This window comes from Sardina pilchardus, chromosome 6, assembly GCF_963854185.1.
Source record: "Sardina pilchardus chromosome 6, fSarPil1.1, whole genome shotgun sequence".
Lineage (NCBI taxonomy): Eukaryota > Metazoa > Chordata > Actinopteri > Clupeiformes > Clupeidae > Sardina > Sardina pilchardus.
Window position 1 is genome coordinate 31,435,491 of NC_084999.1, and position 25,667 is coordinate 31,461,157.

Here is a 25,667-nt window from a genome sequence, read left to right on the forward strand (position 1 = left end):
AAAAGTTCTAGATAGTTTATGTGGTTTTAGATTCTGTCGTCTTTTTCTGACGTTTTTTTCTCCACAGAGCTTCTTTTAAAATCTTGTATTTCTGGACTCACCACAGAACGTCTGAAGAGTTCTACATAGTTTATGTGGATATAAGATTCTGTGGTTTTTTTTCTGAGTTTATTTTTGTGGAGTGCTGGTACACAAATGATCAGCAGGATGAAGTGGTCTGGTGGAGTCCATGATGTGCTGCTCTCCTGGTCCCAGTGATTAGGAGCGGAGGCCCCTGATTGGCTAATGAGGAGCGCTGAGCAAATGTATGGCGTCAGAGCAGAACTCTTAATGGGCCCTTAATTGGGCCGGGCCATTACGCTGTCTCGTTCTGGGCTGAGGGGAGTAAATCAAGCCTGCGCTAAAAAATAAGACACCACGGAGGAAACCAGACCCGCTCCAGGATTAGGTGTGCGTGGGCGAGCCAGAGTTGGGGGGATTGTGTGTGTGTGTGTGAGTGTGTGTGTGCGTGTGTGTGTGTCTGTGTCTGTGTGTTTGTGTTGTGTGGGTGTGTGTGTGTGTTTTGTGTGTTGTGTGGGTGGGTGGGTATGTGTGAGTGTGTGTGTGTGTGTGTGTGTGTGTGTGTGGGTGGGTGGGTGGATGGGTGGGGTAGGAGGGGGTAGTCAAGCGTTGTGCTGCAAAGTTCAGCATGAAGCCCCTCAGATTCAATAAAACAGTAGCGATCACAGCATCAACACCGCGTGCGGGTTCTGTTTGTGTGTGTGTGTGTGTGTGTGTGTGTGTGTGTGTGTGTGTGTATGTATAGGGTGGTCTAGGCCGGCTCAGAGCCGCTCAGAGATATTCCCCAGACCCAGAGCGGTGAGCAGAATGTGAGCCAGACGCGGGCCACGCGCGGCGGAGCGGACCGCGTGAGAGAGAGTGTTCTGGTGCCGCGTGTACACACAAACACACACCCACACACACGCGCGCACACACACGCACACACACACACACACACGGACACACACTCCACGACGGGGCTAATGCAGACCAGAGCCACTGAGGGGCTGCAGTGGGCCGCCAGGCCTGGGAAAATAAATGTAGCTGACAGACAGTTTCAAAGCTTGGCTGACCCAGTTTAAGGGGAAATTTGAAATGTAGATGAAAAAAAGAAAGGGCAGAGAGAGAGGGAAGAGAGAAAGAGAGGGAGAGAAAGAGAGAGAGGGACCGATGGAGGGAAAGGAGGGAGAGCAGGACTGAAGGGAAGCCTGGTTGGTTTTGGAATCAGACCCCCGCTACATCTGCGATAACATTGGAGTCCTCATAGGGATTTGTACATGTAACCCCCCCACTCCACACCACATACACACCCACACACACACACACACACACACACACAATCATACACACGCACACACACAATCACACACACAAGATTCTGGCCCAACTCCCGAAACACTGCAACACTTCACACTTTTCTCCACACATACCCTCCTGTGCATTCCTGGCGGTTTGCTCAAGTAATTGCTGTGGTCGAGAGGCTTGAGAACAAGCTTCCTCTAAGCCTCCCTGGCTGGCTTACCTCAACATCTTTTCAGAATCTCTCCCTCGTTCTCTCTCTCCTCTTTTCTTTCTCCCTCACTCTCAGTCGTGGTCTTTCTGTCTGTCTGTCTGTGTGTGTGTGTGTGTGTGTGTGTGTGTGTGTGTGTGTGTGTGTGCGTGTGTGTGTGCCTATGTTTGAGGGGTGCAGGGGTTTCATTTGTCCCTGCCCGCACTCACACACATTAACACTCCTTTGATACAGTCCCACGCAGCCCAGGGCAGAGCGGCCGAGCGAGCGCTGATTGGTAGCGTTAGCGTCGGCCTGGGAATGCCAGTCTCTGCCTCTCGCTCTTTCTTTTTATTGAACACTTCCAAGTTCCCTCACGTAAACATTCCCCTTTTTCATCTGCTCTTTCTCTTCCTCTTCCTTCCTCTCTTTCACCTCCCCAATTGCGGCCTCCGCCGAGAGCCTTTCATTTGTGTTCTAATGGCCGCCCCTTTGAAAGGGAGGCCTCGTGGGCCAGCGGATCATTACTCACGGGCCGCGCAGGGCTGCGCGCTGCTGCTGTTGTTCCTGTTGTGCGTTGTGTGAGGTACGGCGTCGGTGGGGGGTGGGGGAGAGAACAAAAAACGCACCCTTGATTACTGAAACAAGGTCCCACATTTTTGGCCGAGCGTCAAGTCTGCTAAACAGAGGAGATCTGCACAGCATCAGGGCGCACATGCACCCGGAGAGTATCGTGGGTGGTTGTGTGTGTGTGTGTGTGTGTGTGTGTGTGTGTGTGTAAGTGTGTGTGTGCGTGCCTGTGCCTACGCCCATGTATGTGCATGTGTGTAGGCATTTGCGTTGATTCAGTGTTTTCTTGAGTGCTAGCTGTGCAGAATGAGGTAGTGGGCTGTCGTCACTGGCTGCTCTGGGCAGTGATAGCCCCAGAGGGGAGGCCCAGTGACCCACAGTCTCCTCTCAGTCTGCTGGCCAGTCCTGAGTCTCCTGCTTGGACGGCACTGCACTGGACTGGACTGTACAGGCAGGCTGCAGACACAGAGTAAACAGCCTGATTCATTCACACCACTTCAAGGGCAGTTCACTCAAATGAGTGCATTTGCATGCAAACAGCTGAGTTTGAACATTTCTTTGAACAACTCTCGGGTGTGGCTGAGCGTGAGTGGGGAGCTGGTTGGTTGGGTGCAAGGCGGTGTGTGTCTGATAGCAGGTGTTTGTTTTGGAGATAATGGTCTCTCCACTCACAAACGGGAGGAAATGAGAGTGAGAACGTTTATATGCTCTCATTTGCTGTGGATTCCTGTTGCAAATGTCACTCTAAAGCCTGCTGGCTTTTACTTGAGCTAGTTACTACTATATTCTACCAGAGAAAGTGATGATGTTGCTCAGCACCAACTGCCATAAGACGAATGTTCTAGAAGCGTATGTGTTCGAGATAAATAGCTTATTTGGCCCCATCTGTGAGCTCTCTCACTTTTATTTATATAAAGTGTGTCTGTTGGGTGAGATCTCCGGCTCAAGATCTGCAGTTCCTCAGCTCTGCCGGCATGCCTGTCACGCTCCAATGAACAGCTTGTGATGTGGGATTTTGTGATAGCAGGTCCTGTCAGATAAGTGTGTGTGTGTGTGTGTGTGTGTGTGTGTGTGTGTGTGTGTGTGTGTGTGTGTGTGTGTGTGTATGTGTGTGTGTGTGTGTGTGTGTGTGCTGGTATGTATAGCATGTGTGGGTGCAGGGGAGTGTGTGGAATGCCACCGTTGACATGTGTTCAGTAATTAGCCCTGATCGATAAAAGATGAACCGTCACTTTCGACTTGGCGCCCTTCCAAACTCTCTGCACCTGGGAATGTTGGCTTGACATGGCACATTTCATATGTTTCCAGAATGCTCATAGGAGGTGAGCATGAGACTACTGCACAGAGAGAGGGAGAGAGAGAGAGAGAGAGAGGGAGAGAGAGAGAGAGAGAGAGAGAGAGAGAGAGAGAGAGAGAGAGAAAGAGAGAGAGAGAGAGAAACGTCTGGTGTAATTTTGTGATAGCCGTCCGGCTCGGGAGTCTGGCACTCAGCTGGACAGATAAGAGAATGTTTCAGGTCAGAGCTAAAATGAGCGGTGGCATCAGTGCCAGGGCAGCGTGAAGTGCCAAGGTGGAGATGCCGTGCGGGTCAGGTGTGCCAGCGAGCCAGAGACGCATAGAGGACACAGTCCTGCGCAATCAATCACCTTTTGTGTTGAAAGGGAATGCTAGGCCACTGTTCGGAGTTCCACTATTGGATGATGTTGTGTGTGTGGACGTGTGATATGTGTGGACTGTGATGGGGGGACAGGACAGGCTTGCGTAGTGCTCTGCTACATTGAGCAGTGTGGTTTATAATCCAGCATAGCCTCTCGCTACCCTGCCTCCACTATGGAAGTGGGACTATGGCTGCATGGCATTTACCAGATGGGTTCAGTGAGTGTGTTCACGTGCAGGGAAGCCATTTGTCAAACGTTCAGGTGACCAGGGTCCTTGTGACATAGGAAGAGAAATCAGAGAAGAGAAGCTCAGTCTTCGACTTGCTCTCTCCTCTTTGTGTGTGTGTGTGTGTGTGTGTGAGAGAGAGAGCTCTTCAGAGAGGGCTTTTTTTGTTCCTCTGTGTGCTCTTGTGTCTAACGGAAGCTGTGTGTTTTCAGTGCCCTCCTCAGGAGCCCCCCTGAGTCTGATTCCAGCCTTATTTATGGCTCCTGTTGCAAATGGAAGTCATGTCATGCTCCAGCGACTCGGCCTGCTCAAATATTTTCCCTGCAGTCGAGCTGGGCAGCTGAAAGACAGCCGAGGGCTCACGTCTGTGTGTGCTCAGTCCTGTCAAGTCTGCCTGTGTGTGTGTGAGTGTGTGTGTGTGTGTGTGTGCGGTGTGTGGTTCTAGGTGCGTGTGAGTTATGTGTCTACAGAAACATCCACCATTTTGATTTGAAGGAATAAACACTCCGCTCTTTCCCATTGCCGCAGTGTGTTGTGTGTCTTGTATAGATGTGGTCTACCATATGGACTACCTGCGGAGTCTAGTCTGTCAGTCTGTCGACACCTCACTGTTAGAGTTTCGTCTTGGTTCTGTCTTTGGACTCTGAAGAAGGTTGAGACATCACTGAGAGTTGTCTGAAAGACTGCCGGTCAAGGAGATGAGTGGTTTGGATGTGGAGGATGTTTTTTACGGTCTCGGGGTAAAGCAGGGCCCCCCCACTCACATCTGAGTGGACAGCCCACGCCAAGGTCACGACCCCCGCCGCACTTGACTGCCACTGAGTCTCCAGTGAGTCACCCTAAAAGGGCCTTTCAAAGGAGACCACAGTTGAGTCAACAGCCAAGGAAACACTGAGGACACATGCAGAGTCATGAGCAGCACACACAAGATGTGCAAACGCAACACGCAGATGTGCACGAGCAGACGCACACACACACACACACACACACACACACACACTCAGTTGTTGTATAACTATGCTAAATGTGGAATGGAATACTGTGGTTTAACTAGAATTCTCTCTCTCTCTCTCTCTGCAGCTCTGGGGCAGATCATGCTGTACGTGGACGGGATGAATGGCTTGATTAGCCATAATGAGACAGTGCAGTGGCTCTACACCCTCATCGGATCTAAGGTGAAGAGCTGGACCTACAGCAGTCTCCCTCTCCCTTACTCTGTGTGTGTGTGTGTGTGTGTGTGTGTGTGTGTGTGTGTGTGTGTGTGTGTGTGTGTGTGTGTGTGTGTGTGTGTGTGTGTGTGTGTGTGTGTGTGTGTGTGTGTGTGTGTGTGTGTGTGTGTGTGTGTGTGTGTGTGTGTGTGTGCGCGTATGTGTGTGTGTGTGCGTGTGTGTGTGTGTGTGTGTGTGTGTGTGTGTGTGTGTGTGTGTGTGTGCGCGTGTTTGTGGGTGGGTGGGTGTGTGTGCATACCTGCGTGTGTTCCTGAGTGTGTGTCTGTGTATGTGTGTGGTAAGATTGGTTCCGTGCATTTCCTGCACAAACCAATTCTTCTCGCCTCTACTCCTGTTTCCTGACTTTTTCTTCTTCTTGCTCTTCTTCCTTTATTCTCTTTCTGTCCATCTCTCCCTTTTTCTCCCTCTCCCTCCCTCCCTCTCTCCCTCTCTCTCCCTCCTTTTCTCCCCCTCTCTCTCTCTCCTATAAATGGCCACATGTGGAATCCACAGGATGGTTTTGATCAGGACAGAGACTGCTCTCCAGTTATTAGACCCAGATCCCCCTTTTGCTGCCTGTTATTCCATTTCACTGCTCACTGTTTCTCTGTGTATTGCCTTCTTTTTTTCTGTTCTGTTCATTTCTCTTCTCTTTTTATTCTCCCTTGCTCAGTTCTGTCTTTTCTTTTCATTCCTCTGATGTCATATGCATTCTTTTTCTTTCTTATTTGTCACTCTCATTTTGTTGAAACTCCTTGAGTTTCCTGAGTTTGACGATAATGTGGTGTGTGTGTGTGTGTGTGTGTGTGTGTGTGTGTGTGTGTGTGTGTCTGTGTGTGTGTGTGTGTGTGTGTGTGTGTGTGTGTGTGTGTGTGTGTGTGTGTGTGTACGTGTGTACGTGTGTGTTTTCTGTTAGGCCACAATAGAGTGGAACCCAAAGCTGGCTGCTTTATAAATTTGTCACAGGTCTCTTTTGTCCTTGAGAGCTCATACTGTAATAAAACAGTATTTGGGTGGACTTAATGTCCCGCTGCTGCTGGTTATGTAACCCAATCATGACAGCATCCCAAGCCCAGGCGGCGTGAGTGGAGTGGCGTGGCGTGGAGGCATGAAGCAGCTTCTCTGGTTTCCCCTCTGTCTGCCTGCAGCTGTTATCAAAGGCCTCCACAGCACTGCGCAGGAAGCCTCTGCCACAGACATACCAAACAGCATGGCGTTTGCTCACTGATATCGGAGCTTATCAAGCTATAGCACTCTTTATATCACATATAGGCATGGTCTAGAATATACATGCAGACCATACATGTGCATACATCTGAAGAGGAAGACTTGCATGTGATAGCTAAGAGGAAGAGCATGATGCTGTGTGTGTCACGGTGGTTGTGTAACGTGAGGACTCTGTGTGTGTTTGTGGCGGGCCGCAGTTCCGTCTGGTGGTGAAGACGGCGCTGAAGCTGCTGCTGGTGTTTGTGGAGTACACCGAGGCCAACGCCGCGCTGCTCATCCAGGCCGTGTGCGCCGTGGACGCCAGGAAAGGTCAGTGGCGCACCCACGCTCTCCACACACACACACACACACACACACACACACACACACACACACACACACACACACACACACACACACACACACACACACACACACACACACACACACACTGCAACCACGACATGTTTGAGTCAGCAAGCTTCGCAGGCGCACGCACACACAGACACACACAGACACACACACACACACACACACACACACACACACACACACACACACACACACACACACACACACACGCGCAAACACACTGCAACCACGACATGTTTGAGTCAGCAAGCTTCGCAGACGCACGCACACACAGACACACACAGACACACACAGACACACACGCACACACACACACACACACACACACACACACACAGACACACACACACACACACACACACACACACACACACACACACACACACACACCGATGGAAGACGGGCTTGGCACCCTGACTGTAGCTTTCATAACTTCTCCCGGGGTCTGTTTTCCTAAATGTTTGACCCTGCCCAAAACGAGCCTGTTTTTGTTACTTTCTTTATAAGACGATGTTGACACGGTAGTAGCCGAGGCAGATCGTGTTCTGCCAGTGTGGGACTCAGGGGGGGATGATGTCCATGTTGTGCCACGGGACTCCCATTACAAAGACACCAGACGCAGTTCATGTGCAATACGTGCGAGGCAGATGATTGGAGCAGACCACAGGTCTCCCCCGACAGTGTGGTCAGATTACCTGTATCTTCAGAGGGGAGAGGGGGAGAGGGGGAGAAAGAGGGAAGGAGGGAGGGAGGGAGGGATGGACAGAGAAAGAGAAAGTCTGCTCTGGACCCCTGCTGATTGTGTTGCATAATGGAGAAGAACTTGATCCGTGTGTCTCTGGCTGACCTTGCTCTCGTCCTCGCAGCCTCCCTGCCCTTACCTCATGCCTGCCTTCTCCAGCATACCACCCTCCCCTCCCCTCTCCTCCCCGCTTCTGCCCCAGACACACACTCCCAGCCTGGCTGTGTCCCTGGTGTGTGTCCCCTCTCAGTTCCTCCATCATTACCAGAGCCAGGACCAGGGCTCCCTCACTCCTACCCCACAAACAACCCTCGCTACTCAACACACGTGCACTAATTCAGCCATGATAGTCTAGCCATGAAAGCTGATGCTGTTGGTAGAATTGATTCAGAGCTATAGTGTCTAGTCTGGTGTCCTCTAGATGTTGTTAATGTTGTACTGGACCATGGAATGGTCTAAGAGGGATGATGGGAGAGGGGTGAGGTGAGGTGAGGTGAGGTGTGTACTCTTGCTGTGAGGGGATCTACCTGACAGTGTGTGGTTGTGTCTGCAGGGTGTAAGCCGTGGTCAAATGCCATGGAGATTCTTGATGAAAAAGATGGAGTAGACACAGAGTTGTTGGTGTATGCCATGACTCTGATAAACAAGGTAGATACATCTCATTCTTCTCTTTTATAATGTAGTGCTTATGGTATATAACCATGTTCTCTAAATACTAACCCAGATATTCCTGAATTGAATCAAATGAACTTTTGTTGTGTTCCTGGTAGACGCTGGCTGGGCTCCCTGACCAGGACTCCTACTATGACGTGGTGGACTGTCTGGAGGAGCAGGGCATTGAGGCCATGGCCCACCGGCACCTGAACAGGAAGGGCACGGACCTCGACCTGGTGGAGCAGTTCAACATCTACGAGGTGAGGAGGCAGCCGTCATCAAAAGTGTCAATGTGTCACTCACTATGAAGTTAGAGCAGCACGACTAACAAGGAGCTTCTTAATCAACCACAAGATTTCAGAGGGCAGAATATCACGTAGTAACCATCTGAATGGCCCTATTCGATTGGGTGTTGGTGTACATGTGTTATTGCGTGTGTGTGTGTGTGTGTGTGTGTGTGTGTGTGTGTGTGCTGGGCTGGTTTTGAGGTGGCATGTGTCCTCTCTCTCCCTCTCTGTGCCAGTTGAACTTGCGGCACGAGGACGGCGACGACGAGAGCCAGCCTCCGCTCTCGGGGCGCAAGGACCGGCGGCGCGCCAGCGTGGGGGGTCCCCCGGAGAGGCGGGGCCTGGAGAGGAGGCGCAGCAGGAGACACTCCCTGCAGAACGGCAAAGGCCCCGCCTCCGCCCCGGCGTCGCCCAGCAACCACGGCCACGGCCCCAACTTCCCCTCGTTCGGCGGGGCCCGGATCGAGGACATCACCGAGAGGTGAGGGAGACCGACGAGGAGACGAGACGGCAGAGAGACAGGGGAGAGGTGACAGAGCGAGAGAGAAGACAGAACCGACGCGAGAGAGAGAGAGACAAGAGAGAGAGAGAGAGAGAGAGAGAGAGAGAGAGGATCCCACAATAGATGAAAGGAGTGCTGAGGCAGAACTGACAGAGGAAGAGAGAGGGATGGGGTGATACAGTACAGAAGACAGCAGGGGAAGGAAAGAATCATGTGCTCAACATGTGTGGAAGTCGATGTGCGAGTCCTTCCGAGTGTCACCTACCACCCACTCTCTGAAAACATATGTACTCCATAAAATGTTCCACTCAAGCACGGGGAGACTAGATAGGACTTGTCAGGTGGCTGTGCATTCCTCTCCATTCTCCATTCATTCTCAGCAGCGCTTTAGCGTTAGCGGTTGGCCTTTATAGCGTTAGCGTTAGCAGGGAAACATTGGCCCCTTTCTCACGGTTTCAGCATCCCACTCTCTGGAATGACGCATCGCTCATGCTCTTGTCTCCCGTTTGAAAACCAATCTCATATTCATGAAGAATTATGATTTGTCTGGCCATAAAAGAGAGTTACTCGGCTGGTCGGCCATGCCTACATTCTTGGCATGTCTGTGCGTTAAAGGCGCTGTCGTCTCGCATCCACTGTGTGAAAGGCCATGCTTTCCCACTAACCTCTCTCTCTCTCTCTCTCTGTCTCTCTCGGCTGCGGCCTCCGGCTGCCGAGTCTGGCAGCCGGGTAAACACTGTCAGCAGACTAATCCTTCTCCGCAGTTCCGCTAGGGTTACTTCAGGCTGTGGTCGAGGCGCAGGCCAGCTCACCCACCGGAGGAATGCGTCAGGGAACCTCGCCGTATCGCCTTTCTTATTGAGCAGAGCGTCTCAGGTGATCGGGATGGGGGGGCTGGGGGACCGGGGGAGTGGAAACCACACTTGTCAGTGGGTGGAATTCGGGGCTTCATGTGGTTTATCGTGGCTCGCCGCCGGCTCCAAGTTTAGGTGCTCGTGGGGCGTTTTTGTTCTCTCCCCGCGCTGTCTTTTATCATCGTCTTTCAGCACTGTCAGCGTGCCATGTTTTAAGCAAAAATTTTAATCTCTGTTTATTTTGTGAAGACACTCGCATGCAACATAAAGTTCCATAACATATATCATGCGGATCGGCGTAGAACGTATACAGGTCAGCTGAGCTGCCCGCATTGTAAATCAGAACCGGAGATTTTGGTTTTATTTCTCCGAGTGCCACGGAGAGCCATGCAGTCGCTCGCTGAGACCTTGAACTCTTCCGAGCCCTGTAGCCTCAGCATATGCTACTGTACAGTATATTACCGGCCTATTGATTTACAGCCTGACAGGGGCTGAGCTGTTTAAACTGGCCACAGCAGAGCCCTCCACCAGACGTCCACCTAGTCCTTCATCGTTCGCTGCGCCGTGCTCCTTTTTCGCCCTGGCCCGCCCCAGACAAATCGAGGCCTCGATTAAGTGTGACAGGCGGTGTTTTGAAGGATGGCATGTGAAACCGGTTCTCGTAGCGGCCTTGGTCAGCGGATAGTCGATCGCGTTTGAGTCGGTCATACGAGCCTGACGTCTGCGAGCTCGCCACAGGAAATGAGAGCAGCCTTTTGAGCGCCTGTGCTTTCCATATCACTAATAAAGTCCAGCCCACGGAGAGAGAGCTTTGATAGCACAATGCCTTTGGATGCTTTACAGTCGTGCATGGGAGTTAGATCGTCAACTCAGGAGCCCTAAAACTGTACAGACACGACCATAAACCTTAAACAGTATAAAGGATGAAGTATTTTAAGTCCCGCTAGTAGTCCGTGAACCAGAATTCAGCTCCTATTAAGCAGCATGTCGATTACATTTCACTCATTTTGCATGGGAAAGGCATTGTAGGGAAACTATTTGACCTAACAAACAGTGTTTTATTGTAGTTCTAAACAGAACGTTACTGTGGCTCTACAAATTGATATTTAAAGACTCAAACCGCCAAACCACGCACTCAGCTGGATGTGTATGAAGAGGTCTCAGTGGTAATTGTGTGCCTCTTTGGAGAGTAATCTGTTTGTTTTGTCTGGTCCTCTGTTGTTGTCTTTTTCATGTTGTCTCTGTGTTTGTCTCCTTTTTCATCCTCTTTCCCATGTCTTTTTCCCACTGTACTCTTGACTTTTCCCTCCGTCCATCCATTCCTCAATCCCTCCCTTCTACCACAGAGAGGAGGAGGAGGATTATGAGGAGGAGGAGGAGGAGGAGGAGGAAGATGAGGAACCTCGGGTCACAGAGCCCTCTAGACAGGGAGCTGCCAGGTATTCTGGGAAAAGTAGTTTCTGTGTGGAGCACCTTGTTTCTTTAGCCACCAGAATCCCCAAGGCCCAGAATCCTGTATTATGCTGTACATCATTTACACTCCAGCTTTGGCTTTAGTGACTCCACAGGTCCCTCTTGTGTTTAGTACCTGTCCCTAGTTCGCCATCAAGCGTTACCTTCACTCTGCTGTTTTGTTGTTCTAGTGGGGCATTGCCAGTACCGTCAGCAGTAGCTGCCACAGAGGAGGCGTCTAGCTTGTGTTTGCCTTTTAAGTGCATGGTCAACCTCCTCCCTAGCGTTCCAGAGACTGTGGGGGAACCACCGCGCAGGTCGGTGACCAGGGTCACTTGCGCTGCCCCGATTCGCTCCCCCCCTGCCCCGGCCACGGGCTCCCCCCTCCCCTCTCCTGGGTCCTCTCTGAGGAGAGCCACTCTCCATGGCGGCGGCTCCCCCAGGGCCTCCTCCAGAGAGTCTGACTCCCAAGCCCCCCCTGTGGCTCTCCCCCGCTCCCCCCACTGGCAGCAGGACCCAGGGGCCGCCAGGGCCGAGGCCGGGAGCCCAGGGGGCCCGTCTGGAGAGCAGCTGTGCAGGTAGAGCACCGACAGAGGCTGTGCTCTGCTCACTCTCACAGCTTAACACACTTACCGTTAGTCCCATCACATGTGTGTGGGTGTGTGTAGGTGTGTGCGTGTGTGTGTGTGTGTGTGTGGGTCTCAGTGTGTGTTTGTCTCTGTTTGTATGTGTGTGTGTGTGTGTGTGTGTGTGTCAGTGTGTGTGGTGTGTGTGTGTGTGTATGTGTGTGTGGGTGTGTGTAGGTGTGTGCGTGTGTGTGTGTGTCTCAGTGTGTGATTGTCTCTGTTTGTATGTGTGTGTGTGTGTGTGTGTGTGTGTCTCAGTGTGTGTGGTGTGTGTGTGTGTGTGTGTGTGTGTGTGTGTGTGTGTGTGTGTGTGTGTGTCAGTGTGTGTGTGTCTGCGTGTGTCTGTGTGTCTGTCTGTGTCTGTCTGTGTCTATGTCTGTGTCTGGCTGTCTGTGTGTGTGTGTGTGTGTGTGTGTGCCTGTGTGGTGCTGCTGCGGTACACAGCAGACAGAACCATGTGACAATCACCGGACCGTTGATCCCTCGGCACTTATGTGTTCTGTCTTTGCCCCCGAGGCCAGTTTCACAATAGAACACAAATCAATGCTATAAAACAAAAGATGTGGCTTACCTGGGCTACCAGTCCAAACATTTACCGCTATGGAAAAGCAAAAGCATTGGGAGAGTCATTTAATAGCGCAGTACACGGGGGCTGATAAATCTTGATCGGCCCCCTTCTGCTGATTCCTGTGTAATGTAAAAGAATGCATGGGGCTCCATCAAAGAGGCACTCTCATCCTCAGGCCAGCAGCTGGATGTTTCTGGGGAAGACTCCTAACTTCCCCTGACATTTACCATGCATCTGCCTTTGATTGTGGCATCGTATCTCTTTTAAAGCCCAGAGAAGCCAGAGAATTAAACTCGCTAGAGAGGCCAGCATGTTTCACATTTGAGATCATCTTAATGTCCACGGTGTATAAAAGAGAGGTGATCTGACAAGCAGAAGGCACGGCCGTACATCATGCATGTTTGCACCCCATTCCTGTCACAGTAGCATGGACGACCTGATCCGCCATGTAAAGTGAACCGAGGACAGCTCTTTAATACAGTCAGCCGGGGAGGACCGTAAAGAGGTGGCCATTCGTCTCGACCCAGTGATCTGGTCATCATCAGTGTCCCATTGCAGCTTGACATTAATAACGCTGGCTATAACACTGGCTATGGCTTTCACTGAGACTCCATTAATGTTATGAGGAGTATCCGTTTGTAGATAAACACGGAGCTCCTTTTGATGCGCACTCCGATTGGTGCATTGTTGATACCAAATGGCATTTCCCATTATTCTCTCCTGCTCCCCTGAGCTGGCTGTGAGCGGGCTGCATCACACACTGTGAAAATGTGTCCTCTGATTCACTTGCTGTCGACGTCCGTAGAACCCGTTCACTCGTCCACTACGCTTCTCCTCCTCCCCCCTTCTCTTGTTCAGCCTCCTCTTGCGAGATTCAGTCGTATTTGATCTCTTGTGTCTGTTCTTCTGTCTCTCTTCCTGTTTTGTCTCTGCTTTACAGTCAGTCAGATGTTGCACAGTCAAAGACCCCATGTGCTTTCTGTATGTCTAGGGCCAGCTTTGGCCCCGCCAGGTAAGATATTCGGTCAGGAAGAAAGCCACCTTCACTGACACGTCACACTGAGGATCATAACAGCTGTCAGTTGACATTTGAATGTGTCTGTTGTATCTGGTCAGTTTTACTCACAGAATGGCAGCACTGTTGAGATAAAGTAGCCAAACTGACCGCATTTGATCCCTTTTCTTGACAGACACCACGGCCATGGCGCAACCTATCCCGGCCGGTCCCACTGCATGGTCAGCGCTCCGTCCACCCCACAAAGCCGCTTCGCACCTTCAGCTCCTCCATCTCCTTCTACAGAGGTCAAGACAGACAGGTAACGCTGACCAGAGCAGCAATGAGCCAATCAATAGACCTCTGAAGTTCGCCTACAAAAAGGAACCAAAGCTGCCATCTTTGCCCATAAGGAGATCTGGGTGTTAATTGAAGCTAACTGCCTATGGCAAGTTGCATCGTAAGTTAACTCTGGGGTAGCAGAGATCAAAGTATGCCGTCTTCACCGAAGATCACAATATCCACTCGAAGGGAGAGGATACAACTGTGTAGTGCAAAACATCTGCATTTCCAATTTCTTAGTCCCCGCAAGAGTTTAACAGGTGTGATAATTCAGGGTCCCTATGTTATTTTCCCCTAAAAAATTATCTCAAGATAACGGATCCTAACCTCCTTATTTGGGCAAAGAGAGGTAGCTTTTTTGTAGGCGAACTTCAGAGGTCTAGCTACATGATAGCATACCCCTTCACCTCAGTCATGTGACCAGTTTTATTACATTGCATGTTAAATGCAATGTACTGTTATCACTGTTCTTCTTATTATCGTCTTTATTCTTCTTCCGACCAAAATCAACGATCAAAGGCTCTAGAACCACTGAACCGTTTGACGTCATTCAAGCACTCATACAAAGGTCTTGAAACGGAGATTTGTTCTATGTATTTTTCACATTTGTGAACTTTATACTTTTTGAGATATTTACGATAAAAGAGTTTAAAATTCCCATAGAGTTTACATTGAGACCCTTTGGCGGCAAAGACTAATTGTTACGTCAGTGCTCAGCTGTCAGTAATCAAGGATCTCTGAGTCTGATCCAAAGCCATGGCATCACCGCTGCGCTAAACCAGGCTAAACGTGAATGTTACATTACGTCTACAGCTGTGAAAACATTCTACCATGCCACTGTAATCCAGGACGTTGTCGTCTTGTCTCCTGTTAGGCTACTCCTTACTTGATTTGTTTATATCGTTACAGTAGCCTAACGTTTGCTCTCGGTAACGTTATCAACATCTAAAGACAATCTAACCTAAAGACAATCTAACCTAACGTCAATGTAAACACTGTAGGCCTATTTAGCTAACGACAACCAAACTTGCTCCAGGCTAACGTTTAACGTCGGGGTAGGCTGCAAGGCGAACAGGATTTAGCAAGCTAGTCGTTAGACTTGCCAGCCAGGCAATCATTTAAAGCTTTCGGTATCATTCACAAATTAAAAACCTAAGCTTATTGTACATTCCTATTAGGACAATCACGCACCTGAACACACTTCGAAGAACATACTAGCTCATCCTGTAAAATGTGTAGCCTACATAAAATATCCTACTGTAAGCTAACGTTACATTTGCTAGATATCCTACCTGTTGCTGCATCATCGTTGATTGGCGTTGTTTGAGAATGAGATTGTATTCCGTATTCCATGCCTAGGCTACTTTTAACCTGCATTAGTGTAGATATGAAGGCTATAAGCTATCCTACCAGTCGTTTCACTAGCCTACTAAAGTGTCAGCTCTTGCAACTCGTTTGAAGTTGGCAACTTAATTTCAGTCTTTTCAAATTCTAATAAATGAAGAGTTATTTTCCAAAATAGCCTATATCCACAATTTTGATGCATTTTCATAAATCACTTTTTAAATGTGTCTTTCCAAGTAATTTCAGTGGAATTCTAATTGGGTTATTGTTATTTATCTATTCGTCTGTGTAGCCTAGTTGTCTTTGCCTAACACAATGATGTCAGTAACCTTTTTGCATTTACATGCAATGGTAATTCCTTCCATGGAATTACATTTTCTAGTTAACCCTGCTAATACTCAGCTAATCACAACAAATGGTGAAAACTCTCTAACTGGAGCTATCTCTCTCTCAACTCAGATCCACACTCGGGGGCCTGCTGACGTCCTCGTACCGGCAGCATCAGGAGTCTCTGGCTGCAGAACGGGAACGACGACGCATGGAGCGAGAGGAGCGCTTGCAGAGAATTGAGCGAGAGGAGAGGAGCCGCTTCAAGTGAGCGCCAGCATCCTTTCAGAACATCCACTGTGTTCTGTCATCACACCCCGCCAGCAGCCAGCTCCTCTGGGTGATCTGCTAGCTTATACCGACACACAGCCACCGGCAAAAGCTGAGCCTGATACAACTCAGTCATGCAACCCCCGCAGATTTGGCTTCCATTATGCAGCTCGCTGCCCTGTCTGAGGGTGTCCACTGTAAACGTGGCTAGCAATCCAGTGCATTATGTTTATGAGTAATAAATGTCAGATAAGACCCCGCAGGAGCCACTACTAAACATTCCCAGTTAGGGGAGAACGTCGGAATTGTTTGTTCAGCCCCTTATCAGAAATCGGGAGCTCTGTTTTTCAAACTGGCCTGGCCGGTGGTCACTTCTTACTATGGGCATGTCTGGGCCAGTATTGTCCACGGCCGCTGTGGAAGTGCTGCTCCCGTGTGATACAGCAGTCTGGCCTCTGACTGCTCACACCATATAAAGATCCCTTCTGGCCCGCCGTGTGTAAACGTTGCCCTTTGTGCTACTCTGTCATGTCATCCTGTTCCTTGCTCAATACCCAGAGAGTCACGCCATCCCGGACCATTCACCACATCAAACCATAACAAAAAGCAGCAGGGGTTTAAGGACTTTGGTTTTAGTCACACAGAACAACTTCCCTGCAATAATTAGCCAGACATCACACCGAGTTGATAAATCAGCCTGCGTGGTCTCTGTGCCCAGACTCTTCCTGTCTCTCTCAGAGTCGTGAGCGTAAGCGGTGGTTGAGAGCGTAAACTGACCAGAGTTCTCATGGCCGATTTTTGTTCAATAACACGGATCGGGTGATCAGGGACGCCTCTGCTGTCCACTCTCTGGCCCCTTCCTGACCCCCCCAGGACTCCCTCGGTCGCCACTAACATGCCGTGGAGATCCTTTAATTCCTCCATCTCACCAAGGCACCGGGAACACTTCCAGGCTAATCTCCTTTTTATTAGAAGCCCCGTGCCAAATAAATCATGACAATTTACTCACAAAACACGTGGAATAACACATCCGCGTAGGGGGACAAAATATTACTAGTAAATCACAAACACATCTTCACAATCCAAATATGTATCTATACAACATGCATATTGCAGTCCATTTGCAAATTCTTATGTCTTTCTTTTTTTTGTGCTTGTAGCCGAGACCACATTGAGAAACGGGAGGAGGTCAGACAAGCTCGGGAGGACAGGTTTGTGATTTTATATTTATGTGTAAGAAGCCAAAGAATGTGCAGACATTTTTTAACCTATATACACACACGGTACATCGCCGTGAGGATTCAACTCTCAAGGACTCTTTTACTCCAACCTCTGCTACAACACTATCTCACGGGGAGCCATAAACGTAATATTGACATTAATAGAGCAATGGGACTCCTTGATCTCACATTTCCTTTTCTTTTAATTGAATTAAGCAACCTTTTAAAGCCCCGTGTTAAATGTCCGGCTCTAAGTTAATGAGTGAGAATTCCGCGCGGCTGCCAGAGAAAGACAGAGCAGGTCAGGCTCCTCCGCTGCAGGCAGTCCTGCTGTTCACTCGGGCCGCGTGGCTGCCAACAAAACACAATCCAAAGGGCTGATGTCACCCCGAAGCCTCCCGCACGTTAGAGATCAGTTATCGGAGGAACGGTAGTCATGCACCTCGGAAGGGCCTGCTCAAACCAGCAGCAGATGTGGGGGCTGCGAGCGGCCGGAACTCCAGGTGAAGTGTGCGAGTGCACCTCTGCCCAAGTTCCATTGCTGCCCTGGATTAAGACGCTTTAGACCAAACAGGACAAGGTGTGTAATTGCCTTTAGACATGGACGTGCTCCAGATCAGGTGGATACACTCTCTCTCTCTCTCTCTCTCTCTCTCTCTCTCTCTCGTTTTCTTTCTTTCTCTCTCTCGCTCTCTCTCACTCTCTCTTTCTCTCTCTCTCTCACTCTTCTTTCCTTTTTTTCACCCTGAGAGTGTGAAATCCCCAACACAGGCTTCAGAGCCACACCAGAGGTTATCTTAAAAGCTAATCTTATACTAAAGGGTTTGATCTCACAGCCTCACTGCAGTCTTCCAGAAAGAAAACAACTGGCCCGATTTTATTGTGTCAGGCTTCGAGACGGCCAAATATAGCTCAAGGCAGAATATGCATCTGGGGGAAATTTTCAGCGCAGAGCTTGTAATGGTTTGATATATTTTTACGAATAATAGCATCACGTTATTTCTTTACATTCAGCCAGCAGGAGACTATAAGTAGCATTGCTGCAGATTTGGCAGCGGCCTCCTTAAAGAATGAGTGGGAGAGGGGGAATGGATAAACACATTCCATCAGTCCAGACCCACGTAGCAGGATGCACACACACCATACATCCACTTTGGCCGTCCCGGGCTCCGGCTGCCCGTGCGTCTTTGGCATACTGGCCCCAAACGTGTGTATTCAATATCGGATGTCCTCAAAAGTTGCCGGCCAGCGAAACTGTTTTCAGTCCATGTCCATCCTCAGTCCTGTTGAAAACACAGGCACAGAGCAGTCATTCTTTTGAGCAAAGGATTTCTTCATTCATTTTGTTTGTGGTCGGGATTTCATAGTGCTGCCATGCCAGCTGTAATGATTCACTCTGTGAATTCAGCCTTGATGAAAATGTCCAATGTTGACATATGTCAGTATGTAGTTTGTCTTGCTGGATATAATAAATGGACAGGGAGTTTAGAAGTTCATTAAATAATATTTTCATGTGGTGTGTTATGTAATAGTAATAATAATTTAATTCTTTGCAAGTTTATGTAAGTGTGTGTGTGTCTGTGTGTGTGTGTGTGTGTGTGTGTGTGTCTATGTCTGTGTGTGTTTAAGCTATGGTAAGGTGCACTGTGATAGATGTCTCTGCTGAAGGGTGTGTGTGTTCTGCGTGCAGGTATAAACAGGTGGAGAGGATAGCAGCAGAGGAGTATGAGCGGGAGCGCGTGAGAGCGCCACCTAGAGGTCGCACGGAGATCACGCTGAGCCTGAGCTCCCGGAGCAGCGCTTCGTCTCACAGTCCCACCCCGGAGTCCGTGGCACGCACACACACTACGCACGGTAAACACCTCCACCACGCCAACAACATCAACTCCCACTTACTCGTTAATGATTTTCCCTTGAATGACTTATTTTATTCCCAGAGACTAAAATAAACTTAACATTACACTGTAGATCTTAATCGCAGTTTTGAGCTGGAACCACAATAAAGAATTAGTGCTTATCGCGTTCTGGGTTTGGCTGTTCCAACCCTTGTTTAGAGGTTCAGAGAACATCAGTGCGTGTTGGCAGGCCAGGACTGTTTTGGTGTAATGTTGCAGCACCACAGGTTCTCTACGGGGTCTCCCTGTCCACCTGCTGCTCCTTCTGTGAGCAGGAACCTCCCCTGGCACTAGACCCTTAGAACGGTCAGATATAAACCAGCAGGGTGTTTCTGGGCATGCACCCTGACCTCCTGGGCAACAGATTACACAAGAGTCAGCTATTGCTGCCTACTGGCTGACTGGCATGCTGGATGCTGACTGCTCTCTGGCCTGTGTTGTCAGGGCTGCAGGAGGACTCATCTCCTCTTGGGTGCATCGCTGCGCTCCAGCAACACAAACAAACGAGAGATTAGCCACTGAGCCGCACTCGCTGGGAGTCTCGGGGGCCCGGGGCGGCTGGCCGCTGTCAGGGTCAGCTCGGTGGAGACTGCACCGCACCGCACTGGACCGCAGCGCGGCTCTGGCTGCCCCGGGCCCGGCTGATTTGTAATGTGATTTTTAGTGCGGTCCGGCCCCGGGTCCGGGCTTGTGGTGGGAGCAGGGCGTTGTGTGCGTCTGGACGCCTCTCTCCCCGCATCCCCGAGCCCGAGCCTCCCTCCTCCGCTGTGGGAACGGGGGGAACCAGAGACCCAGGAAGCAGGCGAGGGCGTCGGGCGACTCCTCCTGCTCGCTGAGTGCCGAATCACAGACGACCCGGCGTACAGTCGCATCAGACGGAAATACGAGCCGTTTCGGATCCTTTTGGCGAGGCAGCTCGCTCTCATGGTGCAGAGGGAATTTCTGTGTTTTATTGACTTGTTTTTCAAATGCCAGCAAAAGAAAAAAAAAAACGAAATGAGTTGGACGCAAAGCGGAGGGAATTCCATTCAGGCAGACGCTGAAGGTCAGCTGGCGGTGGGCTGTGGGGCGTCCGTCCAGCGAGAGAGGGAAACGGGAGGCTAAGCATTTATATTGCATACCACCAGCTCATAGTGCTACAACTAGAGCTGACTGGTCGCACACAGAACTCTGCTGGTGCAGTCACGGTGACACAGCACAGTGCCACACACACACACACACACACACACACACACACACACATAGACAGTCCTCCAGCCTTATCCCCTCTTGAGCGCTGGAGGCAACAGGATGCGAGAGCTGCCTGAGACGTGTGGTGTTTTTGTGGGGTGGTCCAACCCACAGTGTTTAAATACAGCAGAAGAATGTGCACGTTTCCATGCAGTGGGCATATAACTCATGGTCCAGCCCACGGGTGGGTCCAGCGCACGTCTGAGCACACGGCGCTGATGTTTTCACATCCACTACTGTTGGAGGCTTACAACACACATCAAAGAAACAGCTTCCCCCAAGCCCTTTCATATAAACAGGAGCCGGGGATAGGAGGATTGAAGCGGTGTCATTAGTTTCTCTGCGCTGAAATGTTGAAGTGAGCGGTTTTAAAAAGCCATTATCTACGGCATTAGTGTTTGTGAGAGCCCATACCTCCCGGCAATGCAGGGTTTGTTTTGACATCCTCCTGTGTGGAAGACATTTTTCCAATTGTTTGACTTTTACGGCACGGAGATAGGAAGCCGAGTGTTGAACACATCGGCTGTGGTTTAAAGAGGAATGCAGACAGTGGACTGGTGTGTATATGTTGATAACGAGTGTGGATGGCTCACATGGAGTGGATTAATTGTTAGGAAGTGGTACCTACAGCTGTGGTGAGAGACTGTGGTGAGAGACTGACTGTAAGCTTTGCCTGATCTCTATCACTAGTAGTGCAACACAAGAGATACAGATGTCAAATGCAATCACAAAGAGGGCTGATCAATGAGAGCAGGGACTGGTATTCAGTGTCCCTCGATTTTACATCAGAGTTTATCACAGGAAAACAGATTGTTCTCTTGAAGTAATTACCACTATTAGACAGGTACTTAAAATGCACTTGAGGGCAATTGAAATGTATTGCTTTCAGAGTCTCATTTCCAGAAAGAGGGAATGTTCTCTCTCTCTCATTCTCTCCCTCTCTCTTTCTCTCCCTCTCTCATGTTCGCTCTCTCTCGTGTTTTTTGTCCTTCAGTAAATGAGCTCCGGTCGAAGCCAAGCCGTGACCCACAGGCTGCTGCCCGCTCAGGAGTGGAGCCGCTGCTCCCGCCGCCGGCGTCGTCTGCCTCCCCCTCAGCAGCACCTCCCCCGGGCGCTCCCTCGCCTCACTCCTCCTCCGGCGCAGACCAGCGGCGCTCCACCAAGGAGCTCGCCGCCGCCCCCGCGCCACACACACAGCAGCAGAAGCAGGAGGAGGTGGAGGAGGAGAAGAGGACACAGGGACATGCAGCGGAGGTGAAGCCAGGAGGGGAGACGCAGCCACAGGCGGTGGAGGAGGAGGAGGACGACGAGAAGGCAGCTGTGGAGGAAGAGGTGGAGGAGGAGGTGGAGGAGGACGAGGCCGAGGGAGAGATGGAGGCGGAGGACGAGTCCGAGAAGGAGCAGATCCTGGAGAGGGAGGCGGAGGAGAGCAGTCTCCTGAGTGAGAAGGAGAGGCAGAACGAGGAGGTGAACGAGAAGGACAACTGCTCAGCCTCCAGCATCTCCTCAGCAAGCAGCACACTGGAGAGGGAGGAGAAGGAGGAGAAACTCAGCAGTGACAACAACTCAGGTAGGACAAACACCTCCACAACTAAACACTCAATAACTCAGGTAGGACAAACACCTCCACAACTAAACACTCAATAACTCAGGTAGGACAAACACCTCCACAACTAAACACTCAATAACTCAGGTAGGAATAACACCTGCACAACTAAATACTCAACAACTCAGGTAGGACAAACACCTCCACAACTAAACACTCAATAACTCAGGTAGGACAAACACCTCCACAACTAACACTCAATAACTCAGGTAGGACAAACACCTCCACAACTGTACACTCAATAACTCAGGTAGGACAAACACCTCCACAACTGTACACTCAATAACTCAGGTAGGACAAACACCTCCACAACTTAACACTCAACAACTCAGGTAGGACAAACACCTCCACAACTAAACACTCAATAGCTCAGGTAGGACAAACACCTCTACAACTTCACACTCAAATCTCAGGTAGGACAAACACCTCCACAACTTAACACTCAACAACTCAGGTAGGACAAACACCTCCACAACTAAATACTCAATAGCTCAGGTAGGACAAACACCTCCACAACTAACACTCAATAACTCAGGTAGGACAAACACCTCCACAACTAAACACTCAATAACTCAGGTAGGACAAACACCTCCACAACTAAACACTCAATAACTCAGGTAGGAATAACACCTGCACAACTAAATACTCAACAACTCAGGTAGGACAAACACCTCTACAACTTCACACTCAAATGTCAGGTAGGACAAACACCTCCACAACTTCACACTCAAATGTCAGGTAGGACAAACACCTGTATCCTCCTATCCAAGAGTATCCTACAAGCATGTTGGATATAAGTAATGCAAACAGTCATGCTCCTTGCTGCTCCACTTGCTGTTGTTTTCATGTCTGAGCATGTTCTGGACAACTCTCATTTCAGGCCAGTGGTCCGAAGACGTGGACGCCAATGACCAGTGTAGGAAGGTGCTCAACGGCTCCCGCTTCAAGCTGGACAAACTGTACGGCCAGAGCCAGAAGCCGCTAGATGAGGAGGAGAAGGAGAAGGAGAGCGAGCAGGAGGAGAAGCAGAGCGTGGGGCAGGACCTGGCCATCCGCATCTCCACGCTGGAGGCGCGGCAGCAGGCCAGCGAGGAGAACCTCAAGAAGATGGACAAGGCTCAGCTGGACAACCAGGGCAACGTGCGGGCGGTGGCCGAGAAGTTCGGCGATCTGGTCAAGGGCCTGGTGTCGCCGGCGGAGGCGGAGGCGCTGGAGAAGCAGGCGCAGGAGAGGCAGCTGTCGGACAAGAGCCCGTCCCCGTCCACGCCGATCGCGCCGCCCCCGCTCCCGAAGAAGGAGTCGGACCAGATCTGGGATCAGCTGATGGCCTGCCCGCGCGAGCTGCGCATCAAGGAGATGAACTTCACCGACCTGACGGAGGCCGACGACGTGGACATCCTGGACACGGTCAGCGGGTTCGGCTCCTCGGACCTCACGTCTCCGCCGCTGCCCCCGCCCCTCTGTTTGTCTGCACTGCCGCCCCCGCCGCCCCTCATGGGCTGCCCCCCGCCCCCACCCATGCCTGGCACGCGGATGCCACCCCCTCCGCCCTTCATCGCGCCCCCGGGATACCCGCCGCCAGGCTCGCCGATGAGCAACAGGGGAGAAGCGCCACACTTCCAGAAGAAGAGGAAGACCATCCGGCTGTTCTGGAACGAGATCCGGCCCGCGGACTGGCAGTACCCCGGTCAGAAGAACAACAAGGAATCCCTGTGGTCCAAACTAGAGCCCGTCAAAGTGGACACGTCCAAGTTGGAGAACCTGTTTGAGACCAAGTCCAAGGAGCTACCCGTCACAAAGGTGAGTCTGCGGGTGTGTTACAGTATGTTTATTGTCACCATACTTAAACATGCCAGCACAGATGTAATGTTGTCAGCCTCCAGACATAGATATCTGAATCTAGATCAACTGAGCTGGTGAGAAGAAATGAGATGGTTAAAAAGTCCATCAATCATCTCCAGGACTATGTGTAAGCTATAGTGCTTGCAGTAGAGTGAATTGTTTACAGTGCTCGTGCATAAACAGCATAGTCCTCTAAATGCACTGTAGGCCCTGCGCCCGGGCGGCTGGAGCTGTTAGGGTGAGACGTAAGGACTTGAGATACGAGGAGATGAGAGACGATCGGGCTCCAGGTCTGAGTCAAACGGCACTGACAAATTCTCCCCCATTTATCTGTCATTTCCTATCTCGATCCCTGGCAGAGACGAACGCGATGCTGTAAATATTTAGTGGATCTGGCCTAAGTTTATGACCACATCCTGTGGTTAGCTATCGTCGTTATCAGAAAATATACGCTGTCTACGTGGGAGCCAGGGAGGAGAAAGGTGCTCATTACAAGTGAATGTAATGCTGCCCTACTCTGGCTTTTGACAACTCCATCGCACGTAGTTTCACTGCTCCACCATTAATCTGATTTTATTCCGGAATTTGATTAATCGCTAATGATAGCTTCGGTAAAATTTATGAACGCTGTCTTGGAAGCACGGGATAGAGGCGCTCCAGATCCAAAACCCTTGGAACGGCTCTCCAGCAGCTGAAGTCAATTTCACTCTTCCCATCAGCTCCCTGCCCCTTCCGTCTGTCATGGCCAGTAAAAAAGCCCCAACCGCCGTCCCCAGCCCTCTCAAAACTTCCCATCAAAGTCCCAAAAATAGCCCTCAGGTGCTTGCATGTTTAACAGTTCTGCACTTGGGATAACATCAGATCCGTATTTATATCATATGAAGGCACGTTTATAGTAATTGCCCACATGAAAGACATTCCTTTCCCAATTTATTTCAGCAGTCAATAGAAAGCGAAAGTCCAGACTGAATTGTTCTTCTTTATCTTGGGTGTGTTTAGATCCCTATCGTAAACATCTCAACCTCAATTGAAACCTCTGAAATAAAAAGGACTTGCATAGTTAACATGGGAATAAAAGACTAGTCCATTATTAAATGCCGAGGGTGCCATATATTGTGGCTTTTCTTCATATGGTTGTCTGAGAGAGAAAATCAGTTATGGGGCTGTTGTGGTACGAGGGCAAGTTTGATCCATCAGTGCTCTTGTAGCTGAACTAAAATAGGGTTAGGATGAAAGCATGGTCCAAGAGCCAAAGCTACAGTAATCGCCAGAGAGCTATGAAAGAGTTAGACAATGAAGGGGGCCATATTGAGCCAGGGAGCTGTCTCCCCTATGTGAAATATACTTTACTGCAGTGGCATTGCCAACATTCTATCCAGGCAGGAAGACAAACTCTCAGCAGACAGCAGAAGCGTGTTTTGTTTACCATGGTGTTCTCTCATCAGTCCTTCTCTCTCTCTCTCTCTCTCTCTCTCTCTCTCTCTGTGTGTGTGTGTGTGTGTGTGTCTACAGAAAGCAGCAGCAGATGGCAAACGTCAAGAGATTATTGTCCTGGACTCCAAAAGAAGTAATGCCATCAACATCGGCCTGACAGTCTTACCGCCTCCCCGCACCATTAAGACTGCCATCCTCAACTTTGATGAGTACGCCTTGAACAAGGAGGGCATCGAGGTAACCGTTAAGCTTCATACGTTTCTGCGTTTTATGTCCCTGTTTGACTGAAGGTGGATACGGTGGCCACAGCAAACAAAATGAGCGCTTGGCCTCTGCAGATGTGCTATGTTCCTTTAACGTTCCTTTAACGACTTCATGTTCTCTCTCTACACACAGCATACATATATCACGGATAAACATTTCCAGATTTCAACATGAAAGCATGTTTTGACCGAATATGCATGTCCCTCAGCTCGCTTGTGAACAGTAAAGAGGACACTAGCTGTGACGGTGCTGGTAAACAAGGCCATTATGTTAAGTGCCTCGTCCAAAATAAACTCTCAGAACCTGCTCTGCGAGAACACAAACATTTTCTGTGCGTCTGCACCGCTGAATGCCGTTTCTGTTCGCTCCGAAGCCAAGGCGTGGTGAGTTGGGTTTTGCCACCACGCCGACAAGTCATGTGGTTTCCCTGTCGGAATGGTGTGTTT

At 50.2% G+C, this 25,667-nt stretch overlaps 1 protein-coding gene across 1 annotated transcript in view; it reads left to right on the plus strand.

The window, feature by feature from the left end:
• fhod3b (formin homology 2 domain containing 3b) overlaps nt 1-25,667 on the plus strand; it is a 123,695-nt gene that overhangs the window by 90,029 nt on the left and 7,999 nt on the right. The window contains exons 6-18 of the mRNA XM_062539783.1: nt 5,063-5,157; nt 6,615-6,726; nt 8,064-8,158; nt 8,281-8,424; nt 8,688-8,932; nt 13,644-13,769; nt 15,593-15,727; nt 16,891-16,941; nt 18,641-18,804; nt 21,070-21,407; nt 21,480-21,645; nt 22,562-23,481; nt 25,036-25,194. Of these exons, the coding sequence (XP_062395767.1) occupies nt 5,063-5,157; nt 6,615-6,726; nt 8,064-8,158; nt 8,281-8,424; nt 8,688-8,932; nt 13,644-13,769; nt 15,593-15,727; nt 16,891-16,941; nt 18,641-18,804; nt 21,070-21,407; nt 21,480-21,645; nt 22,562-23,481; nt 25,036-25,194 (2,750 nt within the window). The remainder of the gene's footprint in view (nt 1-5,062; nt 5,158-6,614; nt 6,727-8,063; nt 8,159-8,280; nt 8,425-8,687; nt 8,933-13,643; nt 13,770-15,592; nt 15,728-16,890; nt 16,942-18,640; nt 18,805-21,069; nt 21,408-21,479; nt 21,646-22,561; nt 23,482-25,035; nt 25,195-25,667) is intronic.